The sequence below is a fragment of the Myotis lucifugus genome, unplaced genomic scaffold (assembly GCF_000147115.1).
Source record: "Myotis lucifugus unplaced genomic scaffold, Myoluc2.0 scaffold_40, whole genome shotgun sequence".
In the NCBI taxonomy this organism is placed as follows: Eukaryota; Metazoa; Chordata; class Mammalia; order Chiroptera; family Vespertilionidae; genus Myotis; species Myotis lucifugus.
In genome coordinates this window covers 3,176,293-3,197,128 of record NW_005871088.1, presented here as the reverse complement: position 1 = coordinate 3,197,128, position 20,836 = coordinate 3,176,293, and the positions used below count along the sequence as shown (strand labels likewise).

The following is a 20,836-nucleotide window of genomic DNA, read 5'->3' as shown; positions in this document are numbered from 1 at the left end:
TCACACTTGATTCCCTTCTGTGTAAATTGGGGGTGATGTTAGCACTTGCATAAGTGTCCAGTAAAGGGATTCAGGACAGTGTAGGTTAAGCAATGATAATGACATCATTAACAGATTGAAGGGGGGGAAAAACAGGGCCAAAGACACAGGTGGAGGGTCCACTCATACAGGAGCCAGAGGGTGTAGTCTGAAGTCTGTGGCAGGGAGGGAAGCCTTCCTTTAGACTGAATGGGGGGCTGGGGAGAGGCCTATTGGCTCCCACTCAGGGATCTGTGAGGCCAGTGGGTTCCATGAACTTCTTTGGAGCCATCATAGCCCTACAAGCCCACATGCTTCCCTCGCCTATGCCACCCTGCCAGCAGGCTCACCCCCACTGACTGGCCCAGCAATACCCTCACCTCGAGTCTACCCCCCAGAAAGGTCACATCCATGCCCTCCAGCTCTGTTGCCACATAACTTTCAGCTGTCATTAACACTCCCTCTTTTGGGTTTATTCTTTCCCAAATATATAAATTGCTCAGTTCTACACACCAAGTCCTTCATGTGTTCACATTTTATTTGGCTTCCCTGATAATCCAATTTGAAAAGCTCAGATCTGTCTGTTTTATGTGAAAATAATGTATTTTCATTTCACCTTAGTACCCCCACAGAGACAGATACAACCCAGACATCTCTTTTTTGGTTTGGAAATCAACCTTTTTTCTCCTCCCTGTTTCTACCTACTGGCACCCCTTCTGGATTCATGGCTTCCCATCTGGAGTAAGTTCCTTCAAGGACTGTCTGTGCCTCTGTTCATCTATGAGATGAGGGTGTAGGTCATTCCTAATCAGTGGGGCTATGGGAGTTCTTACTCTTCGGGTAACGATGCTGTACTGGAGTGTATGGTGGCCCCCCAAAAGATATGTCCTGGAACCTGTAAATGTGACCTTATTTGGAAAAGGGTCTTTGCAGAAGTGATCAAGGATCTCGAGATGAGATCAGGCTGGATTATCCAGGTGGACCCTACATTTAATGAAAAATGTCTGTATAAGAGACAAAAATACGAGAGTCAGACACAGAGGGAAAGGCCATGTGAAGACAGAGGCAGAGACTGAAGTGATGCAACCATATACCATGGGACGTCTAGGGCCACCAGAACCTGGAAGAGGCAAGAAAGGATCCTTTCCTAGAGCTCCCAGAAGAAACCAACCCTGCTGACACCTTGATCTTGGACTTCTGGCCTCCAGAACTGGCAGAGAATAGATTTCTGTTGTTTTAAGCCAGTCCGTTTCTTTTATTTTATGCTGGGACAAAGGAAAGCTCTAAGGACAATCCAGCCTCCAGGTCTGCACTCCTGACTCTTCCTTGTTCACACTACTCTACAGCCAAGCTTCGCAATCCCTGATGAGGTGACAGTATCTCCAGCAGGGAGACCATGAACAGTTGCGCAGGTTGTGTACTGAGATGTGAATGGTGCCCCCAGAGTACTGTGCGCAGTCTGTGTAGCTGTATGTGGTGGCCCTGGTCAAGAATGTTGTATAAGAGTAAAAGAAGCAAATGTGATAGCCAGATGAAAAAGTAGTTGGAGATTTCAGCAATACCCACATTCAAAACATTCTGGGACTTGGGTTAATTTTCTGGGGAGCTCAGCTCCCAGCTAGAATTAAGGGCAGAGTCCTAGAGCAAGGGTAAGAGAAGCCACATAGGGGATAATCCTAAATTTAGGAAAGAGGAAATCTGCTGAGTCAGATACTGTCCCTTGAACTAAAAATCACCAGTCTTAGGGATACACTCTTAGCAAACAGTGACACATCAATGCTGTGCTTATAAAACCAACAAGTGTGGTTTTTCTGCCCCCCCCCCCCTCCCCCACCCAACAGCATTCCCACGGGGTACCTGACAGCTTTCAAGACAGAATTCCATTTGTACCACATCTTATAGAAAACCATGGCATAAAACAGATGCATCCTAGCTTTCACAAATATAGCATGTAAAGGAAGGGGCAAAACTACATTTAGTTTCTCTCTTGCATTCCTACTCCTTTAAAACAATTCACAATTCCATGTATTTTAAGATGTTCTGGCTCACACGGGGAGGAGCAGGGACACCAGGGCAGTGACTTCTTGGGATCTGAAAGGAAGGGAAAGGTTGCCAGAATGAGTGGTCCCCAGAGACTGCTGCCTTCTGCTCTGGAGAAAAAATGACAGCAGTAGAGGGAGCTGTTGACCCCAGAGCCTCTGAAGCTCCCAAATTCCTTTGGGTGAAATCTGAGGCCATACAGAAATCCCAGGGTCTCTCCTGTTCTATGACAAGGAAACATCACAATGGCCACTGGGCTCTGCCCCCACAGAAATCTGGCTTCTAGAAACTGGAACCCTGGAAGACCAAGGTCAATGTGTCCAGCCCCATCCTCTCTTCTAGGCTGGTTTACACTTCAGTTTGGCCTAGACCTCCTCCAGGATTTCCAAAACTGCAACTCCCCCGCCCCACCTCCAGGAAGTCATCTCTGGAGTTGCTCTCAGGCAGGCTGTGGAATAGACCAGAATCTCAACTTGCTCATGTTTCTTCCCCTTTCCCTCAAAAGGCCTTAACCATTCATTCACATCCAGGAGTGGGGGGAATGCAATTGCTATGGGCACAGCCACAAGCAGCTACAAGGCAGATCCACTTACGCTGGATGCGGAAGCAGAACTTCTTCTGCTGGTAGGAGATGTAGCTGGTGACGGCGCCAATCAGGGCCATGGCCAGGGCACTGGCCACACCGGCAATGGTGCCAGTCTCTGGTGACATTCCTGGGTAAAGGTGAGGGTGGGAGAAATGAGAAGACTCAAGGTCAAGCTAACAGTACCACAAGGATTGGCTCAGACACTGACCTAAGTTTGTTCTAATGCTCAGGACCTCTGAGCCAGTGTTGAGAGGCCCAGCCATTTGTATCAAAGGGTTCAAGTGACATAGTGCCCCCTTGGACTTGCCAAATGCTTCTCATTTTCCATAAGGATTTCCATTTTGAGAAGCTTAAAAGGTGGACATGGAAATGGCGCAGTCCCTCCCTATTTAACTCAGTTCCAGTTAGGTCTCTGGGTCTCATGCCAGCGAGGTTCCCATGGGATGACCTCCCTGGGGATCCATGTTTTCATGATTCATTCCTTTAAATGACTTTGTCCCTCTGCTGTTGGCCTCACAGTTCTTTAGCAGAAACATTCAGGGGAAGGTCTGGAAGGCCAACTCTGCAATGAGAGTGGGCCAGCACTATGTCTCCTTGTGGTTTCCAACAGAAATCTTGGGACTCAAACTCACCAGCTTCAGAGTCATCATTGTTGCCATACCGGCCATCACCTGGAGAAAGGACAAAAGCACATAGTGTCTGCTGTGAGTCTGTGACCATCCAGCTCGGGGTTAGGAGAAACAGTCCCTTTCCAATTCCCTGACCCTTATTACCCCCTGCACAGGCTCCAGCCAGTAAACCTCCCAAATCCTAATGCACAGTACTCCATTGAATTTCCTTGCAATCAAATGGGGCAGATCATCCCCATCTTACAGAAGAGAGAGCAGAAGCTAAAGGACTTGCCAACAGGTGGCTGAGCTGGGCTCATGCCAGGTGAGCCTGACTCTGAATGACAACAGTATGTGTGTCCCATGTATCTACTATGGTAAGAAGTATTTATTCTTTATCTGAAGTGTATGTAAAACTTTGTTTTAAAAAAGATGAAAGGCTAGCATAAATATTCATAATCCCACCAGCCAGTGAGATTTACGGTTAATATTTTCAATTTACTTTCTTCCTGTGCCTAATACTTTATCTGCTTTTCTTCACATCCAGATGTTTCTGTTCATGTAACTTAGGTACATATACAATATCCTTATGAGATGTTACAGGATTAAATCATAAGAGTTTTTAAGGGCTTCCACTTCCAGCTTGGCATAGATTTGGAGTTGTTCTTGGAACATACACAAATGCAGGTTGACAATCCCTTACCCAGGATTTTGAAATTCAAAGGGTTCTGAAATATCACAGAGATGGAGATGAGAGTAGTGGCTGACAGGAGTTAAGGAGGGTGGAGGGGGGGCTGTCTGTGATTATAAAAGGAAAACAGGCAGGATCCTTGCAGTGGCACAGCTGTCCTTTATCTTGACTGTGGTGGTCACAGGAATTTATACATGTGATAAAATTTCATAAAACACACACACAAACACACACACACACTTCCCCAGACCAACAGCTCCCTGCCAAGCAAGTGGTGCCATTTCAAGACATTAATTAGCCTTGAGCACTCCTTTCATGTCGCCCTCTTCTTCTCAGGACATAACACTCATTAATGGAGGGAGACTGTTCACAAAGCCCAGAGTCCTCAGGGGGAACCGCCCTGGGATGTTGGAGGCAATGAACTCTGACATTTCCTTCACCAGTCAAAGAGTCTGGGGCAATGTGGTTCCTGGATCGTAACAAATGTCCACCCTCTGGGAAGGGATGTTGGTAATGGGGGAGGCTGTGGGTGTGTGGGAGCAGGGTTGATATGTGAACTCTCTGTACATTCTGCTCAATTTTGCTGTGAACCTAAAAGTGCTCTAAAAAATAAAGTTTATTTTTTAAAAAGAGTCTTGTGGGAGAAAATGAGGTTTGTTATGTTCCCACCTGGGGCAGAACCCTTGGGTTAAATGCATTTTATAAAGATCCATGATTGGATATGAATGGTTATTTACAAAACAAGGAACACTGGCATTTTAAAAACCACAATGGGGGTTCATCAGTGGCCCCCCTCTGCTGTGCTAGAGAGGCAAGCCCCTTCACAGGCGTCCTCTACTGACATGTCACCAGATTTCCAGACAGATCTGAGCAATTCAACCTATTCTTTCTTTCACCTTGAGGTGAAATGACGCTGAGTGTTCACAAGTCTCTCTTTCCTTGTTGATGATATGGTCATGAGGATTCACAGCAACTTGAACCTCACAGTCTGTCTGATGGCTGAGTTAAGAGGGTGTTACATGAAATGTAAACAGGACTGCCCCTGGCTATTGTTCATCCAGATGCAAACAGAGAGACCTGGTAGTCTCCCAGGCTGTCAAAAAGACTCAAAATCTCAACACATCTCTACAAATTCCTCACTAACTGACAACCTGTGACTGTATGGAAGCATTATCCTAAGATTATTTAAGAAAAAAAAACATGTTATTTCTCTCCCCTTCAAAAAAAGTGATCCCATCCTGTGGGAGACTCATTGCTCAGATGGACATGTGAGCTAGAAACACCATGAGGTTAAACAAACAATTAGAAAAAAAATAGGCATTTAAGATCCTTCCATCCCTTCTAGTTGCATGAACCTGAACTAAAGTCAGCCACACAGACCTGCCATTGCAGTTAGCCAAGCCAGTGTCATGGCTTTGATCCTCATTTGGCAACAGAGCTCTATTTACTTCCTCTGAGCACAGAATGAACCCAGTTCCTTTATGAAATGCATGCTGTATAAAAGATAGTATTGGGACAACTGATGAACCACTAACATAAAATAAATTTATCTAATCCAATACCTTCCATGGAAGTTCCCAATAAATACAAAACAGATGAAGCCATAAAAGCACTACAGGAAAATGTAGGACAACCTTTATATTGTCTTGGGGCAAGGAATGAGTTTCCAAACATGACCCAAAATCCAGAAACTTAAAAAGGAAGAGATATCAAAAGTAAAAACTTTAGTACTAAAGCACAAGCAACAAAACAAAAAGAATAAATTGGATTTCATCAAAATCAAAACCTTCTGTGCTTTAAATGACTTCACCAAAACAATGGAAAGATAAACTCACAAATTGGAAAAAAACATTTGCAAATTGTATATCTAGTAAGGAACTAGTACTGACAATATATGAAGAACTTCTACAACTTGATAATAAAAAGGTAAATAACTAGATTTTAAAATGGACGAAGGATGCAAATAGACATTTCTCCAGAGACACACAAATGGCCAATAAGCACATGAAAAGATGTTCAACATCATTAGTCATTAGGGAAATGCAAATTAAACCTACAATGAGATACTGATTTAAACACATTAGGATGCCTATAATAAAAAAAATAAGTAAGTGTTGGCTAGGATGTGAAGAAATTGGAACCCTCAGATATTATTGATGGGAATGTAAAATTGTCTAGTTGCTATGGAAAACAGAGAAGAAGCAATCTAAGGTTTCTCTTGAAGGATGGGTGGCTTAGCACTCTCTGGGGAGTGAGTGGGAATTCATCCGGTGAAAGAAAGGCTTTTTAGACAGAGAAACAGAATGTGAAGGCCTAAAGATAAGCACTACCAGTTCATATGTTTGGAAATAAAAGGAACCTGGTGGTCCAGGGCTGAAAAATAGGGCAGCAGGCTAAGGGGCTTCAATGTATCTTATAGGCAGTGGAGAGCCATTAAAGAGAATTTGTTTGCTTCTTTAAAAAAGTTTTCTAACATTCAAAAGAGCTGAAAGCACTGTAGAGTGAACACTCATACTAGTATATCCAATATCTGGATTCTATAACGAACACTTTGCATTATTTGCTTTATCATTGTCCATCCAATGATATTTCTTATATTTGTGATGTATTTCAGAGTTGCAGATATCAGTATACTGAACTCTAAACATATTTAGAGTTCCACATTTGCTTATGATTCCTTTTGAAGGTAAAGTTTACATACACAAATCTTATGTGTACCATTTGATAAGTCTTGGTAGATGAATATACTTGAAAAATCCATATCCCCACTAAAATACACAATCTTACCATCACCCCAGAAAGTTCTCTCATGTCCCTGTTCAATCACTCCCTGTCCGTATCTCAGCCCCGACAACCATGAATCTCATCTCTAACATAACACATTAGTTTGCAAGTATTATTACTTAATATGTTTGGGCTTATTTAGTATGTACTCTTTTTTTTCCCTTTGGCTTCTTTCACTTAGCATAATGTTTCGACATTTATCCATGTTTTTATGTGTACCAGTAATTTATTCCATCATATGAGTGTATAGCATAAATTATCTATCCACTGATTCTCCTATTGATACTTGGGTTGCTCCCAGTTTTTTGCTTTTATTTGGCTATTATAAATAAAGCTGCCATGAACATTTTTTTACAAGTCTTTTTTTAGACATAAGCTCTCATTTCTCTTGAATATATGTGAAATTGCAGAGTCAATGCATAGTCTATGTTCAGTTTTATAAGAAACTTTACATTCCCACCAACAATGTATGAGTTTCAGTTGCTCCACATCCAGACCGACATTTGGTATTGTCTGTCTAATTTTAGCCATTCTTGTGGGTGTGTTGTGATATCTCTTGTGGTTTTAATTTTCAGTTCCTTAATGACTTTGAACATCTTCATATAACTTCCTTTGTGAAGTTTCTGCTCAAATCTTATGCTCATTTTTAGCTGGGCTATCTTTTCATTATTATACAATAGTTTTAAGCAGAGGTCTGACAAGATCACTTTCATATTCCTGATGGTTCTCTCTGGCCACTGCATGGAGGAAAAACTACATCCAGGAGACCAATTAAGAGGTTAAGGTAATGACCCAAGCAGAGATGACATGGGTCTGGGCTTGAGGGGAGGCAAAGAGAAGTAATATTCCAGTTTCAAAAGATACTAAGGGGGAGGATTTCTGGCATGAGGGAATGAATAAATCATCTCCTCAAAAAGCAACTCTAACTGTGGATAATCAAAGACAGCCATTTTAGGGAACAGTGAGAACAGCTGGAGTCTGCGGCCTTTTTGCCCAGGCTTGCTCACATTCCCCCCTCCCCCAGACTAGTTCAACTGAGGTGGAGTAAACAGGCCATAAAAACCAGCAACTGCACTGCAGCTGCTAAAAGGGACCCACGTGACTTGCAGTATTGTCAGTTAATGTGGCAATCTCAGTAGCAAGTGAATAGGGAGAGCCAGCAGCTCCTTTAGCCTGAGCAAGCCGCCAACCAGTAAACTCAACAGGGATTTCATAGGAAGGTAGGAGGTGAGATAACAGATGCAACCTGTTGACAAGACTGTCACTGTCACCTACAGACAAGGGGGCTCCTATAAGGCCAGCAGAAATGTTTTCTGGAGAAAAAATATATAACAAATAACATTTCAGAATTACACTCCAAAACTATAGTTGAGTCTATGTGCCTAAGAATCAAGGTTGCATGAATTATAATTGTTTTTAGGGTGAAGATCATCATTTATTTAAATGTGATGTTTTATCTTCACGCATGGCATTAGCATGTTGGCACAGAGGAGAGTGTCTGGGAAATGCATCATGTGCTTATCAAAATGTTTCAGTTTCACACTTGTATTTTTTGCTAGGACCCCTTTTATCTTCTTTTACTGACATCCATAATGACAGAGGGTAAAACTTGAGCTAACAACTGATTCTTTACAAGACAAGTTCAAATATGAGCCTAATTAAAGAATTTCCTAACACTTCCTCATTGCTAAAGCATGTACTTTTAATAAGGAATAAAATCATTCAGACTTTTATTCATGTGCATGCATACATACACTACTACTGCCCTAATCTCCCCATCTGGAAATACCATTTGTCACCCAGGAGTAATTGGCTCATTTGCTGGGTTTGCCCTTTAAATGTTCCATGTTCTCCTGACACCTGCAAGTTTCATTTAGAGGCCTTTAGAGCTTTTTACTCAAGATGACACTGTCTGGAAAGGTGTTCTGAAGGACAAATTTGACTACAGTATCCTTTGATCAGAAGAAAACACTCTTGCCATATGAAAAGTACACAGTTCCTGCAAAAAAAGGAGCAAATGCTAGTACCACTGCCAGGACTGTGGGGAGTATCACAGGGTTACCACCAATAACTTCTTACACGTATAACTTCTTACACACATAACTATAACAACGTACCATCACAGCAACTGACAACCACAAACTGCTACAACCATAGCTTACCATCAGAACAGGTTACAACCATAAGTAACAATCACAAATTACAACCACAACCTGTTTTGTCATATCAAGTTTGGCTAATATTCTTTCCATATTAGGATAAAATCTTGACATATCCTATCTAATAAAAGAGAAACATGGTAATTAGCCGTACCTCCGCTACCCTTCCCATTGGCTGATCAGGGCGATATGCAAATTAACTGCCAGCCAAGATGGCGGCCGGCAGCCAGGCAGCTTCAGTGAAGGAGGACTGAACATGAGGCTTGCTTGCTTCAGTGAAGGAGGACTCCAACGTTCCCCGCCTGCCGCTGCCGGCCTCTGAGCTTGCAGTTTGAAACATTGTTACAAATATAGAAGCTAAACAAAACGCCAGAAACCTGCTTTCAGCCAGCCGGGATCTCAGAGCTGGAGTTGAAACAGTGTTTCGACTATAGAACCCAAACAAATCAGATACCTGCTTTCAGCAGCTGAGGCCTCAGAGCTGGAGCCAAGCCTCAGAGCTAAAGCTGGCCCAGAATAAAAAAAAAGAAAAAAAGGACAGGTTGGGAGCTTCAGTCACCCACCAGCCTGAAAATAGCCTTCAGCCCCTCACCCAGACTGGCCAGGCACCCCAGTGGGGACCCCCACCCTGAAGGGGGTGTGACCACCTGCAAACAGCCATCATCCCCTCACCCAGGCTGGCCAGGAACCCAAGCGGGACCCCCACCCTGATCCAGGACACCCTTCAGGGCAAACCAGCCGGCCCCCACTCTTGCACCAGGCCTCTATCCTATATAGTAAAAGGGTAATATGCCTCCCGGCACCGGGATCAGCGTGACAGGGGGCAGCGCCCAAACCCCCTGATCACCCTGTGGCTCTGTGTGTGACAGGGGGCGGGTCCACAATCTCCCTATCTGCCCTGCTCTGTTCGTGACAGGGGAAGGTGCCCCAACCCCCTGATCAGCCCTGCTCTGTGCCTGATAGGTGGGAGCCCCCCAACCCCCTGATCGCCCTGCAGCTCTATGTGTGACAGGGTGCGGCGCCCCAACCCCTCCCCCCACGGGCCCTGCTCTGTGTGTGACGGGGTAGAGCCATAACCTCCCCATCGGCCCTGCCCTGAGTGTGACAGTGGCGGCGCCCCAACCCCCTGATTTTCCCTGCTCTGTGGGTGATAGAGGGCAGCGCCCCAACCACCCCCCCCCAATGGGCCCTGCTCTGTGTGTGATGGGGTAGAGCCATAACCTCCCCATTGGCCCTGCCCTGTGTGTGACAGGGGGCGGTGCCCCAACTCCCCTATCGGCCCTACTCTGTGAGTGACAGGGGGGAGCTCCTCAACCCCCTGATTGGCCCTGCTCTGTGCGTGACAGGGGGGAGCTCCCCAACCCCCTGATGGGTTCTGCTCTGTGCGTGACAGGGGGGAGCTCCTCAACCCCCTGATCGACCCTGCTCTGTGAGTGACAGGGTACGAAGCCCCAACCCCCTGATTGGCCCTGCTCTGTGCGTGACAGGGGGTGGCACCGCAACCTCCCCATTGACCCTGCCTTGAGTGTGAAGGGGGCGGTGCCCCAACCTCCCAATCGGCCCTACCCTGAGGATGACTGAGGGTGGCATCACAACCTCCCGATCCGCCCTGCTCTGTGCATGACAGGGGGCGGCGCCCCAACTCCCCAATCAGCCCTGCTCTGAGCCCAACCAGGGGCTGCACCTAGGGATTGGGCCTGCCCTCTGCCACCTGGGAGCAGGCCTAAGCCAGCAGGTCGTTATCTCCCGAGGGGTCCCAGACTACGAGAGGGCACAGGCCAGGCTGAGGGACCCCCTCTGCCCCCCGAGTGCACAAATTTTTGTGCACCGGGCCTCTAGTTCTATATAATAAAAGCCCAGTGACCGAATGGCGGAATGACCAGAACAACCAGTGGACCAGTCGCTATGATGCGCACTAACCACCAGGGGGCAGATGCCCAACGCAGGAGCTGCCCCCTGGTGGTCAGTGCGCTACCACAATGAGAGCGCCACTTGGCTGGCTGACCAGGATGAGCAGCTGCTCCCGCTGCGAACCCTGGGCCAATGGGGAGGAACCCAGGTTGCAATTGTTGCCTCCTTGCCCCAGGCTCCTCCTCCTCACTCCCTGCCACTTCCTCTGGATGCCCACAGGCCACGCAGCGCCACCACTGGGCTCAAAGAGCTGACCCCAGTGGCTGGGAGGCAGGTTCATGGCCGCTGCAGGACTGAGGCCTACTCCGCCTCCTCTCAGCGCTATTGTCCCTGGGCCTGGCCCTGACCGGGTCTCCTGGTGAGGTGAGTGCTCTGGCTCCACAGAAGATGCCAGAGCAGGGAGCAGCTGCTCAGAGGCAGATCCACAGCCGCTCAGCTGACCGGGATGAGCGGTGCTCCCACAGTGGGCCAATCCCTGCAGGCCACGCTCCCCACCAGTGCACAAATCCCGTGCACCAGGCCTCTAGTATTATGATAAAACTTTTGCATCATTGGTATTTTGGGCAATTAAAAATAACTGGCTTTGGGGGAGGATGTGACTATGAAGGTTTAGCATGAGGGAGTTCACTTGTGATGGAAGAGTTCTACATTTTGAATTCAGATTGACCACATGGTTATTAAAATCTGCACTTGTGATAAAATGTGATAGACCTAGATGCACACATGTGCACACACACATGAGTTCATATAAAATCTAATAAAATTTAAATAAGGTTGATGCTTGACTTAATAACAGTATTATACCAATATCAGCTTCCTGGTTTTGACAATGTACTATGGTTACGTAAGATAGGGGAAACTAGGTGATAGATACACAGCTTTTACTTCTTATGGGCATTAGACTATGTCAAAATAAAAAGATATTTTAAAAACTGTTTGGCTTGCCTGGGCAATGTGGCTCAGTGGTTGAGCATCGACCCATAAACCAAGAGGTGACTGGTTTGATTCCCAGTCAGGACACATGCCCAGGTTGCAGGCTCAATCCCCAGTAGGGGAAAGCAGAAGGCAACTGATTGTTTCTCCTCGATGTTTCTATCTCTCTATCCCTCTTCTTCTCTCTCTAAAATCAACACACACACATACACATATATAATATTTAAAGATGTTTAACTTGCTATGGATCTCCTTAAAAAATGATTGTCACAATGATTTTTGCTTCTCCCATCCCAAGAGTGACAGGCTTCCCAGGTGGGGAACTTCCCAATGAGTTCTGTAACCCTCAGTTACTGTAATTGGTGCTGCCTTGGCAAATGGCTTCTTCTAATGTAGAGACGTTAACCCATGCAGCACCCTGGCTTTAGGAACATCAGAGAAAATGTGTGACCTTTCCAAACTGGCTTATAAACTCTCCTCCTTGAGCTGCAAAGCTCGCATCATTCCAAGTGAACCACAACTTGCAAGCGCAGATGTCTGGGAACTACCTCTGACTTCCCAGAGGCTAATCCTGTAATCACATTGTAAATGAGAATAAGCTGTTTGGACAGATAAATGCTCCTACCTCTACCCTTGTCTGGTTTGTAGTCACCACCCCCTAATACGTCTTCGAGATCCTTGTCCGAAAAACCTAGAGAAAAAAAATATATATACTTCAATGCCAAAAATACATTTTTCAGTGACAAGAAACTTGTATAGGTTAATGTTGCCCAACAACCCCAGACAATAATTGCCACTTAAGAATGTTCTTGATCAATGTGGTAGACAAAATTCTAAGATGGCCCCTAAGATTCCCTCCCACTAGTATACCCATCCTGTATAATATCCCATTACTTTGAGTGCCAACAGGACCATGAATAGGATGGCTATTGCCCCTGTGATTAGGTTATATTACATTACAAAAGTGAAGGGATTTAGCAGATGTAATTAAGGCACCAAATGAGTATGGCTTTGTATTCATCAAATGGGAGATTATCCTGGAAAGGCCTGACTTAATCAGATGAGACCTTTAAAACAGTGTTGAGACCTTCTCTGAATTCAGATACTAGAAACAACAGAGTTAGTCATCCTCTTCCACTCTACCCCTCTCTGTCTTTGTACTGTCTGGCTCCTGCTGGTCCTGGAGAAGCAAAGATCCATTAGTTCTACAATTGCTAGGAAATATACTCTGTCAACAACTACATGACCTTGGAAGAGAACCCAAGCTCAGATGAGACGACAGATTTGGTCAACATCTTGACTGAAGCTGTATGAAGCCCTAAACAGAAAACTCAGCTTAGCTGTTCCTGAACTCCCCAACAAAGGAAATTGAGACAATAAATGGGTGTTGTCTTAACTCACTAAGTTTAGATCATTTGTTATGCAGCAATAGAAAACTAATACTAGGAAACAGTAATTAATTTTATTATAGCTCAACCACTAAGTACACATTGTTTAATATTCTATGTGATGAAATGAAAGTGTGCTTAAAGCATTTCTGTTGCACTCCAAAACATTATAGTTAATTCATAAAAGCACCTGCGTGATTGGTTCAGTTCTGAGTTGTATTAGATGCTTTGTGTCATGGAAGACAACTTTCACAGGAAAGATTGAGTGATGGGCAAACTATGATTGTGGTATCTTAAATATTTGGCTGATGATTTCTTAAAAATGAATGAAATAGGCTGTCACTTAAAACCCCTGGAGGTATTTGTTGTCAATGATAAGATTTCAAACAAGAATTAAAATTTCAAAAATCTTTATCTACCACTGTGAACATAATAACTTCCCTCTACTTAAATACTTTTTCCGCCCTAGCTGGTTTGGCTCAGTGGATAGAGCGTCAGCCTGTGGACTGAAGGGTCCTGGGTTTGATTCCGGTCAAGGGCACATGCCTGGGTTATGGGCTCGATGCCCAGTAGGGGACATGCAGGAGGCAGCCAATCAATGATTCTCTCTCATCTTTGATGTTTCTATCACTTTCTCCCCTCTCCCTTCATCTCTGAAATCAGTAAAAATATTTTTTTAAAAAAAGACTTTTTCTGATGTGATGGGTGGTAATATCAACAAAAGTGAATGTAGGGAATTGCATAATGAAACGGCATTATTTGGAAGATCAAAGGACCTAGGGGCAACAATATTTTCCAAACGACCAAAGCACAATGTACATAATCAAGAATGGGGCTTAACTCAACTATGGGAAGTTCATTGATACAATTTTATATTCCACACTAGATGCCTGGTGCATGAAATTCGTGCATGGGTAGGGTCCCTAGGCCTGACTGGTGATCAGGGCCGATTGGGCCCTTCCTTCCAGCTACCAGCCCAGGCCTTCCTTTGTTCCACGCCACCCCCTGATGGTCAGCACACGTCATAGCAAGCAATCGAACACCCGGTCTTCCAGTCGAACTCCCAAGGGGACACTTTGCATATTAGCCTTTTATATGTAGAGACTGCACTTAACCTGAAAGAAATAACTACTGGTTGAGTTTTAAGTTTTTAGTGTCTTATCCAAGAATGTCCACAGTGATCTGAAAAGTCTATTAAAATATTCCTCCCTTTCCCAGCTGCATAGCTATATGAGGCCAGATTCCCTCCATATACTTCAACCATTACAACATGTTACAACTGAATCTGGAACCAGCAGTGAGACTCTAGCACTTCCACTAAGATAGCCATCATATCAATTTGCAAAAATTTTTCTCACTAAAGTCCTCTTTTATCTTGCCAAGCATAGTTATTTCACATGATACTATGCTATTTATATTATCATGCATGGGCTTATTGCTGTTCATTTTTCATTAATAAATACTTTTTTTCAGTTTTAATTTCAAAGATGATAGATATTGATAGATGTGACCCACATAACCAAAAACCCTTGAGATCCTCAATAATTTGGGGGGTCCAAAAATTTAAGAACATTGTTTTAGGGTTCTCCTGTGCCTTGAAGTGCCCCCAGCTCTGCCAGGCCAGGAGTGGCTCTGTGGGCTGTAGTAGTGAATGAGCTACAACTTGACCAGTGAGCTACAGTGCTGGCCAGTGCTTTTAACCAGCTACAACTTACCTCCTCCTCCTGCACTTGGCTTCCTGCGGCCATCATCTCGATCATTTCGATCATCCAAGGCATCAGCCAAGTCAAAATCATCAACTTCATAAAAGAGAAAATCAATTGGTTAAATGACAGGTAGCTAGCTCACTTGGACACTACCCCAGAGGAAGCTCCACGGGGTCTTTCCTCATTGCCCTCATTAGAGTAGCATGTTACCTGCAGGCTTTGCCGGAGCTCTGGTTGTTCCAGGCCTCTTGGTTGTGGTAGTGACATGGTCCCATCTCTCTAAAAGAGGGAGGGGGACAGCAAGAGAAGCATGTTTAGTAACAAAATATAGCAGCCACTTCATGGCTCAGGGAAGTCACATCATGAGTAGCGTACCCTGGTCTTGGTCCTTGAGGCTCCTCGCAGGCCTCTGAGAATCACTTAGAGAAGGATGACAAGGAGATGTAGGAGGTTTAAATGAGACAAGTTCTGCTCACATTTCTTCAGAAGATGGATGGTGAGGTGGATGTTGTCCCACATTCGACCTACAGACCTCCAATAGTTTTGACATTTTTTTGCAGAGATATTAAAAACCACCCTAAAATTCATATGGAATCTAAAAAGACCCCAAATAGCCAAAACAAACTTGAAAAACAACATAGTTGAAGGATTCACACTTTCTTAATTTCAAAATTTACTACAAAGCTATAGTAATCAAAACAGAGTGGTACTGGCATAAGAACAGACATATAAACCAATGGAATAGAACAGAGTACCCAGAAATAAACTCTCACATATATGGTCAATAGATTCTTGACAAAGGTTCCAATAAACTGGATATGCAAAGAATGAACTTGGAACCTTATCTTACACCATATATAAAAATTAATTCAAAATTGATCAGAGACCTAAACACAAAAGCTAAAACTATACAACTCTTAGAAAAAATATAGGGGAAAACCTTCATGATATTGGATTTAGTGATAATTTCTTGGATATGACACCAAAAGCACAGGTAAACTGATAGATAAATTTGCCTGGATCAAAATTTGAAAGCTTTTGTACAAAAGACACTATCAAGAGAGTGAAAAGACAATCCATAGAATAAGAGATTATATTTGTAAATCACATATCCAATAAGATATTAAAATCCAGACTATATAAAAGAATCCTACAACTCAACAATAAAAAACCAGTGATATTTTTAAATGGGCAAAGGGCTTAAACAGACATGTCTTCAAAGAAGATACACAAATGACCAATAAATGCATGTAAACATACTCAGCATTGCTAGACACTAGGATAATGCAAATTAAATCCATAATGAAATAGGACTTCACACTCATTAGGATAACAATTATCAAAAGAAAAAAACAGCAAGTGTTGGAGAGGATGTGAATAAATTGAAACCCTGGTACATTGCTGGTGGAAATGTAAAATGGTGCTGCTGTTGTGGAAAACAGTTTGGTGATTCCTCAAAAAGTTAAACATAGGTGATATTTAAAAAATACTGGGAATATACTTAATGCCAATGGATCCTACACTAAAATGGTTAAAATGGTAAATTTTATTATGTATGTTTACTACAATAAAAACACAATTCAATGCCCTAGTTGGTTTGGCTCAGTGGATAGAGCATCAGCCTGTGGACTAAAGAGTCCTGGGTTCGATTCCAGTCAAGGGCACAAGCCAGGGTTGCAGGCTCGATCCCCAGTGGGGGGCGTGCAGGAGGCAGCCAATCAATGATTCTCTCTCATCATTGATGTTTTTATCTCTCTCTCCCTTATCTTTCCTCTCTGAAATCAATAAAAAATATATTTTTAAAAAATTGCATAAGAGGGAAAACATCCACATGAATACAAGTAAAATTGGGAAAACCTGAATAAGATCACTAGACTATCTCAATGTCAATCTCCTGGCTGTGACATTATAATTTTACAGGGTATTACCATTGGGAAACTGGGTATAGGATGTACAGGATCTCTCTGTAATATTTCTTACACTTCTATGTGAATTTACAATTACCTCAAAAGAAAAAGTCAATTTAAAACTAAAGATTGAGCGCAGCTGGCACAGCTCAGTGGTTGAGTATCAACCCATGAACCAGGAGGTCACAGTTCTATTCCCACTCAGGGCACATGCCTGGGTTGCAGACTCAATCCCCAGTAGGGGGTGTGCAGGAGGCAGCCAATCAGTGATTCTCTCATTACTGATGGTTCTCTCTCTCTCTCTCCCTTCCTCTCTGAAATCATAAAAACATATAAAAATAAATATAACTAAAGATTGATTTGAGCATCAAGGTCATTTTTATAACCCCAATAAAAATTCTGACGCATAGCCCTAACCGGTTTGGCTCAGTGGATAGAGCGTCGGCCTGCGGACTGAAGGGTCCCACGTTCGATTCCGGTGTAGGGCATGTACCTTGGTTGCGGGCACATCCCCAGTGGGGAGTGTGCAGGAGGCAGCTGATCGATATTCCTCTCTCATCGATGTTTTTAACTCTATCCCTCTCCCTTCCTATCTGTAAAAAATCAATAAAATATATTTAAAAAAAAATTCTGACACATAAATGACTGGTCTTCAAGGGCCCAGGAATGGCTATTATCAATCTGAAAAACTAAGGAGTAAGTCATGTAGTCTTGAGTTGGGGGAACATAGCCATAGGTAAGAACATCTAGAAATGAGGTGGTATACACAAGGAAAGTTTTCAGACAACTGAAGCTTCTTCCTTCCTGATCCCAGTGGTTTGTACAACACTGAAACTCTTCTCCAAAGGATATCTTTCTAGAGCAAGTAACACAATTCTCTATTTGAAATGAGTATATAAAACACAACCTTTCTAGAGAGCCCGGGGTCACTTTTTTCTGTGATCACACTGTGCTTACCTCATAAAGATTAGTCCCCTTTTCAGCTTTCTAGATTGTTGGATCTAATCTTCCAGGGCTAAGAAAACTGCAAAGCAGACCAGTAATACACTACAAGTCAAAGCTGATATTTTTGGCTTCGAGGTGCTGCCACAACTTTCTGGGGGCAGGTTAACCTATGGATGAGTAGAGGCCTTTGCCAGGGCTTCTTCAGCCAGGATGCATCAATTGACCTTAAACTCACCTTTGGGGTCATCATTACCCTGCCTGTGCAAGCACTTCCAATGGCAGCATGCAGCAGAGGAAAAGTCCTCAAGGTAAAGCCAGAATCTCTGGGCTCCAGTCCAGCTGCATTGTTAGCTTGCAGCAGGACGTTGGACAAGTTCCTCTCATCTGAACAATGACGGGAGGACATATTCATTAAGGTGTTCCCGGGTTATGTCATCTAGAGTACTTCCTCATTAATAAAGATGGCTTTAATTTTTTTAAAGTTGAAATTTATTAAAAAGGGAATATATGCTCAATATAAAAAAAATAATCCAGTGGTGTAGAATGGCAAAAGAGAAAATATAAAGATAAGTCTTAAATCTCTCTCCAGAAATGGCTACCATGAATCTTTTCAGACCTGCATGCATGCCCCTGTGTGTGTGTCTGCATGTTCACATATACTTATATTTGATAAGAACATGAGTCATACTACATATATCCTGTTCTGTAACTTGCTTTTTTCATGTCAGTTCTAGAGATTTACCATATTTTTGTAATGGCTGCATAGTATGAATAGTTCAGAATTTATGAATTTAACCATGAGATTTGAGAGTAATTTTGTTTAATATTTTAATTGATTTTTAGAGAGAGAGGAATGGAGAGGGATAGATAGAAACATCGATGAGATCAGTTGCCTCCTACAGGCGCCCTACTGGAGATTGAGCCGGCAACCTGGGCATGTGCCCTGACCAGGAATCAAACTGGTGACCTCTTGGTTCCTGGGTTGACACTCAACCACTGAGTAACACCGGCCTGGTGAGAGTAATTTTAGATTGATACAAAACACAGAAAAGCTGCAAAAGCCATTCCAACTGTATCTCTGCACACATACATAAGTGCACCTAGAGGGAAAATGCTTTGAAGTAGAACTGCTCGTTCAAAGACTTTGTCAAATTGCCCTCCTAAAAGGTTTAACTAATTTATATGATTATCACAAAAGTGAAATTATAAAAGTATAACTTAATACACAGAAGACATATAAAAATGACCTTCCTGCCCCAACTCCACAAATACATGCTCATTGCACATTAATATTGAAGAGCTCAGTGATTTGAAGGAAAACATAAGGATGCTACATAAATATGTAGTCATCTTCTCAGAAAGTTCTTAAAGTTTGTTCCATGGACCTCTGGGGTCCATGAGGTCATAACTATATTTCATAATCATCCTCAGATATTTTTTGCCCTTTTTACAGGGTTGATATTTGCACTATGAGGTAAAAGCAATGGTGAGTAAACCTGGCCCTAGAACAGGGGTGGGCAAACTTTTCGACTCGAGGGCCACAATGGGTTCTTAAACTGGACCGGAGGGCCGGAACAAAAGCATGGATGGAGTGTTTGTGTGAACTAATATAAATTCAAAGTAAACATCATTACATAAAAGGGTACGGTCTTTTTTTTTTTTTAATTTTATTCATTTCAAACGGGCCGGATCCGGCCCTCGGGCCGTAGTTTGTCCACGGCTGCCCTAGAATGAACCAAGGCAGTAGCACCAAACAGTACGAGGAGTCAATAGATTCTTCACTATACAATAGCAGTTGAAAGAGAATGCCAGTTTTACTTAATGTCCTAGATCAGCGGTTCTCAACCTGTGGGTCGTGACCCCTTTGGGGGTCGAACGACACTTTCACAGGGGTCACCTAAGACCATCGGAAAACACATATATAATTACGTATTGTTTTGTGATTAACCACTATGCTTTAATTATGTTCAATTTGTAACAATGAAATTGGGGGTCACCACATGAGGAACTGTATTAAAGGGTCGCAGCATTAGGAAGGTTGAGAACCACTGTCCTAGATGAATATGGTAGGTGTAACTCTAACATAGTTGCTAAGACTCCTGCCCTGCTGGTATACATACCCTGTATAATCCCAGCCCTTTGAGTATGAGAGGGACCATTTCACTCCCATAATCAGGTTATGACATATGGCAGAAGTGAAGGGATTTTGCAGGCTGAATTAAGATGCCCAATCAGTATGACTAAATTACACAAAATGGAGAATATTATGTATGATTTAATCAAGTGAGCCCATGAAAAGAGTTGTTTAGGCCTTCCCTGGGCTGACATTAGAGGAAGCAGACTCTGATTCTCTTGCTGACCTTGAAGAAGTAGATACAAGTTCTATAACTGCATAGAAATGAATTCTGCCAACAATCCTGAATGTGTAACTATATTACCTTACATGGGAAAAGGAACTTTGCTGATGTGATTAAGCTAAGGACCTTGAGATGGGGAGATTATCCTGGATTATCTAGGTAGACCCAATGTAATTACAAAAGCACGTATAAGGGAAAGAGATGGAGGCAAGAAAGTCAGAGAAGGAGATGTGATGATGGAAGGAGGGATGGGAGTGAGAGAGAAATTTAAAGATGCTATACTGCTGGCTTTAAAGATGGAGGAAGTAGCCACAAACCAAGAAATGTAGGTGGCATCTAGAATCAGGAAAAGACAAGGAAACAGATTTTCCCCTAGAACCCCGAAAAGGAATGCAGACCTGTCAGTACCTTCATTTTATCTCAGTGAAACCCAGATCATATTTCTGGCCTCTAGAACTATAAGATAATAAATGTGTGTTTTTAAAAAATATGCTTTTATTAATTTAACTTCACTTTTTTTGTCTTTGTTTAATTCTCACCTGAGGATGTTTCTTCCATTGATTTTTAGAGTAGAAGGGAGGGGGAGAGACAGAGAGAGAGAAACATAGATGTGAGAGAGACATATCAATTGGTTGTCTCCTGCACGCACCCTGACTGGGGCCGGGACTGGAGCCTGCAACCGAGGTACATGCCCTTGACCAGAATCGAACCTGTGACCCTTTACTCTGAAGGCCAACACTATCCACTGAGCTAAACTAGACAGGGCTGTTGTTATTGATTTTAGAGATACGAAGGGAGAGGAG

General features: G+C 43.3%; 1 protein-coding gene across 4 annotated transcripts in view; it reads right to left on the bottom strand.

Moving 5' to 3' along the window:
• The window catches only part of CD99L2 (CD99 molecule like 2), a 91,470-nt gene that overhangs the window by 6,932 nt on the left and 63,702 nt on the right, over positions 1-20,836 (bottom strand). For 3 of the 4 annotated variants that reach the window (XM_006087725.3, XM_023753040.1, XM_023753043.1), the window contains 5 exons: positions 15,035-15,103; positions 14,834-14,917; positions 12,356-12,421; positions 3,277-3,315; positions 2,652-2,771 (listed from right to left, as the gene is read on the bottom strand). In XM_006087725.3, coding sequence (XP_006087787.2) covers positions 2,652-2,771; positions 3,277-3,315; positions 12,356-12,421; positions 14,834-14,917; positions 15,035-15,103 — 378 coding nt within the window. Of the gene's footprint in view, positions 1-18; positions 2,110-2,651; positions 2,772-3,276; positions 3,316-12,355; positions 12,422-14,833; positions 14,918-15,034; positions 15,104-20,836 lie in introns of those variants that run through there. The other variant, XM_023753041.1, reaches the window with a different exon arrangement.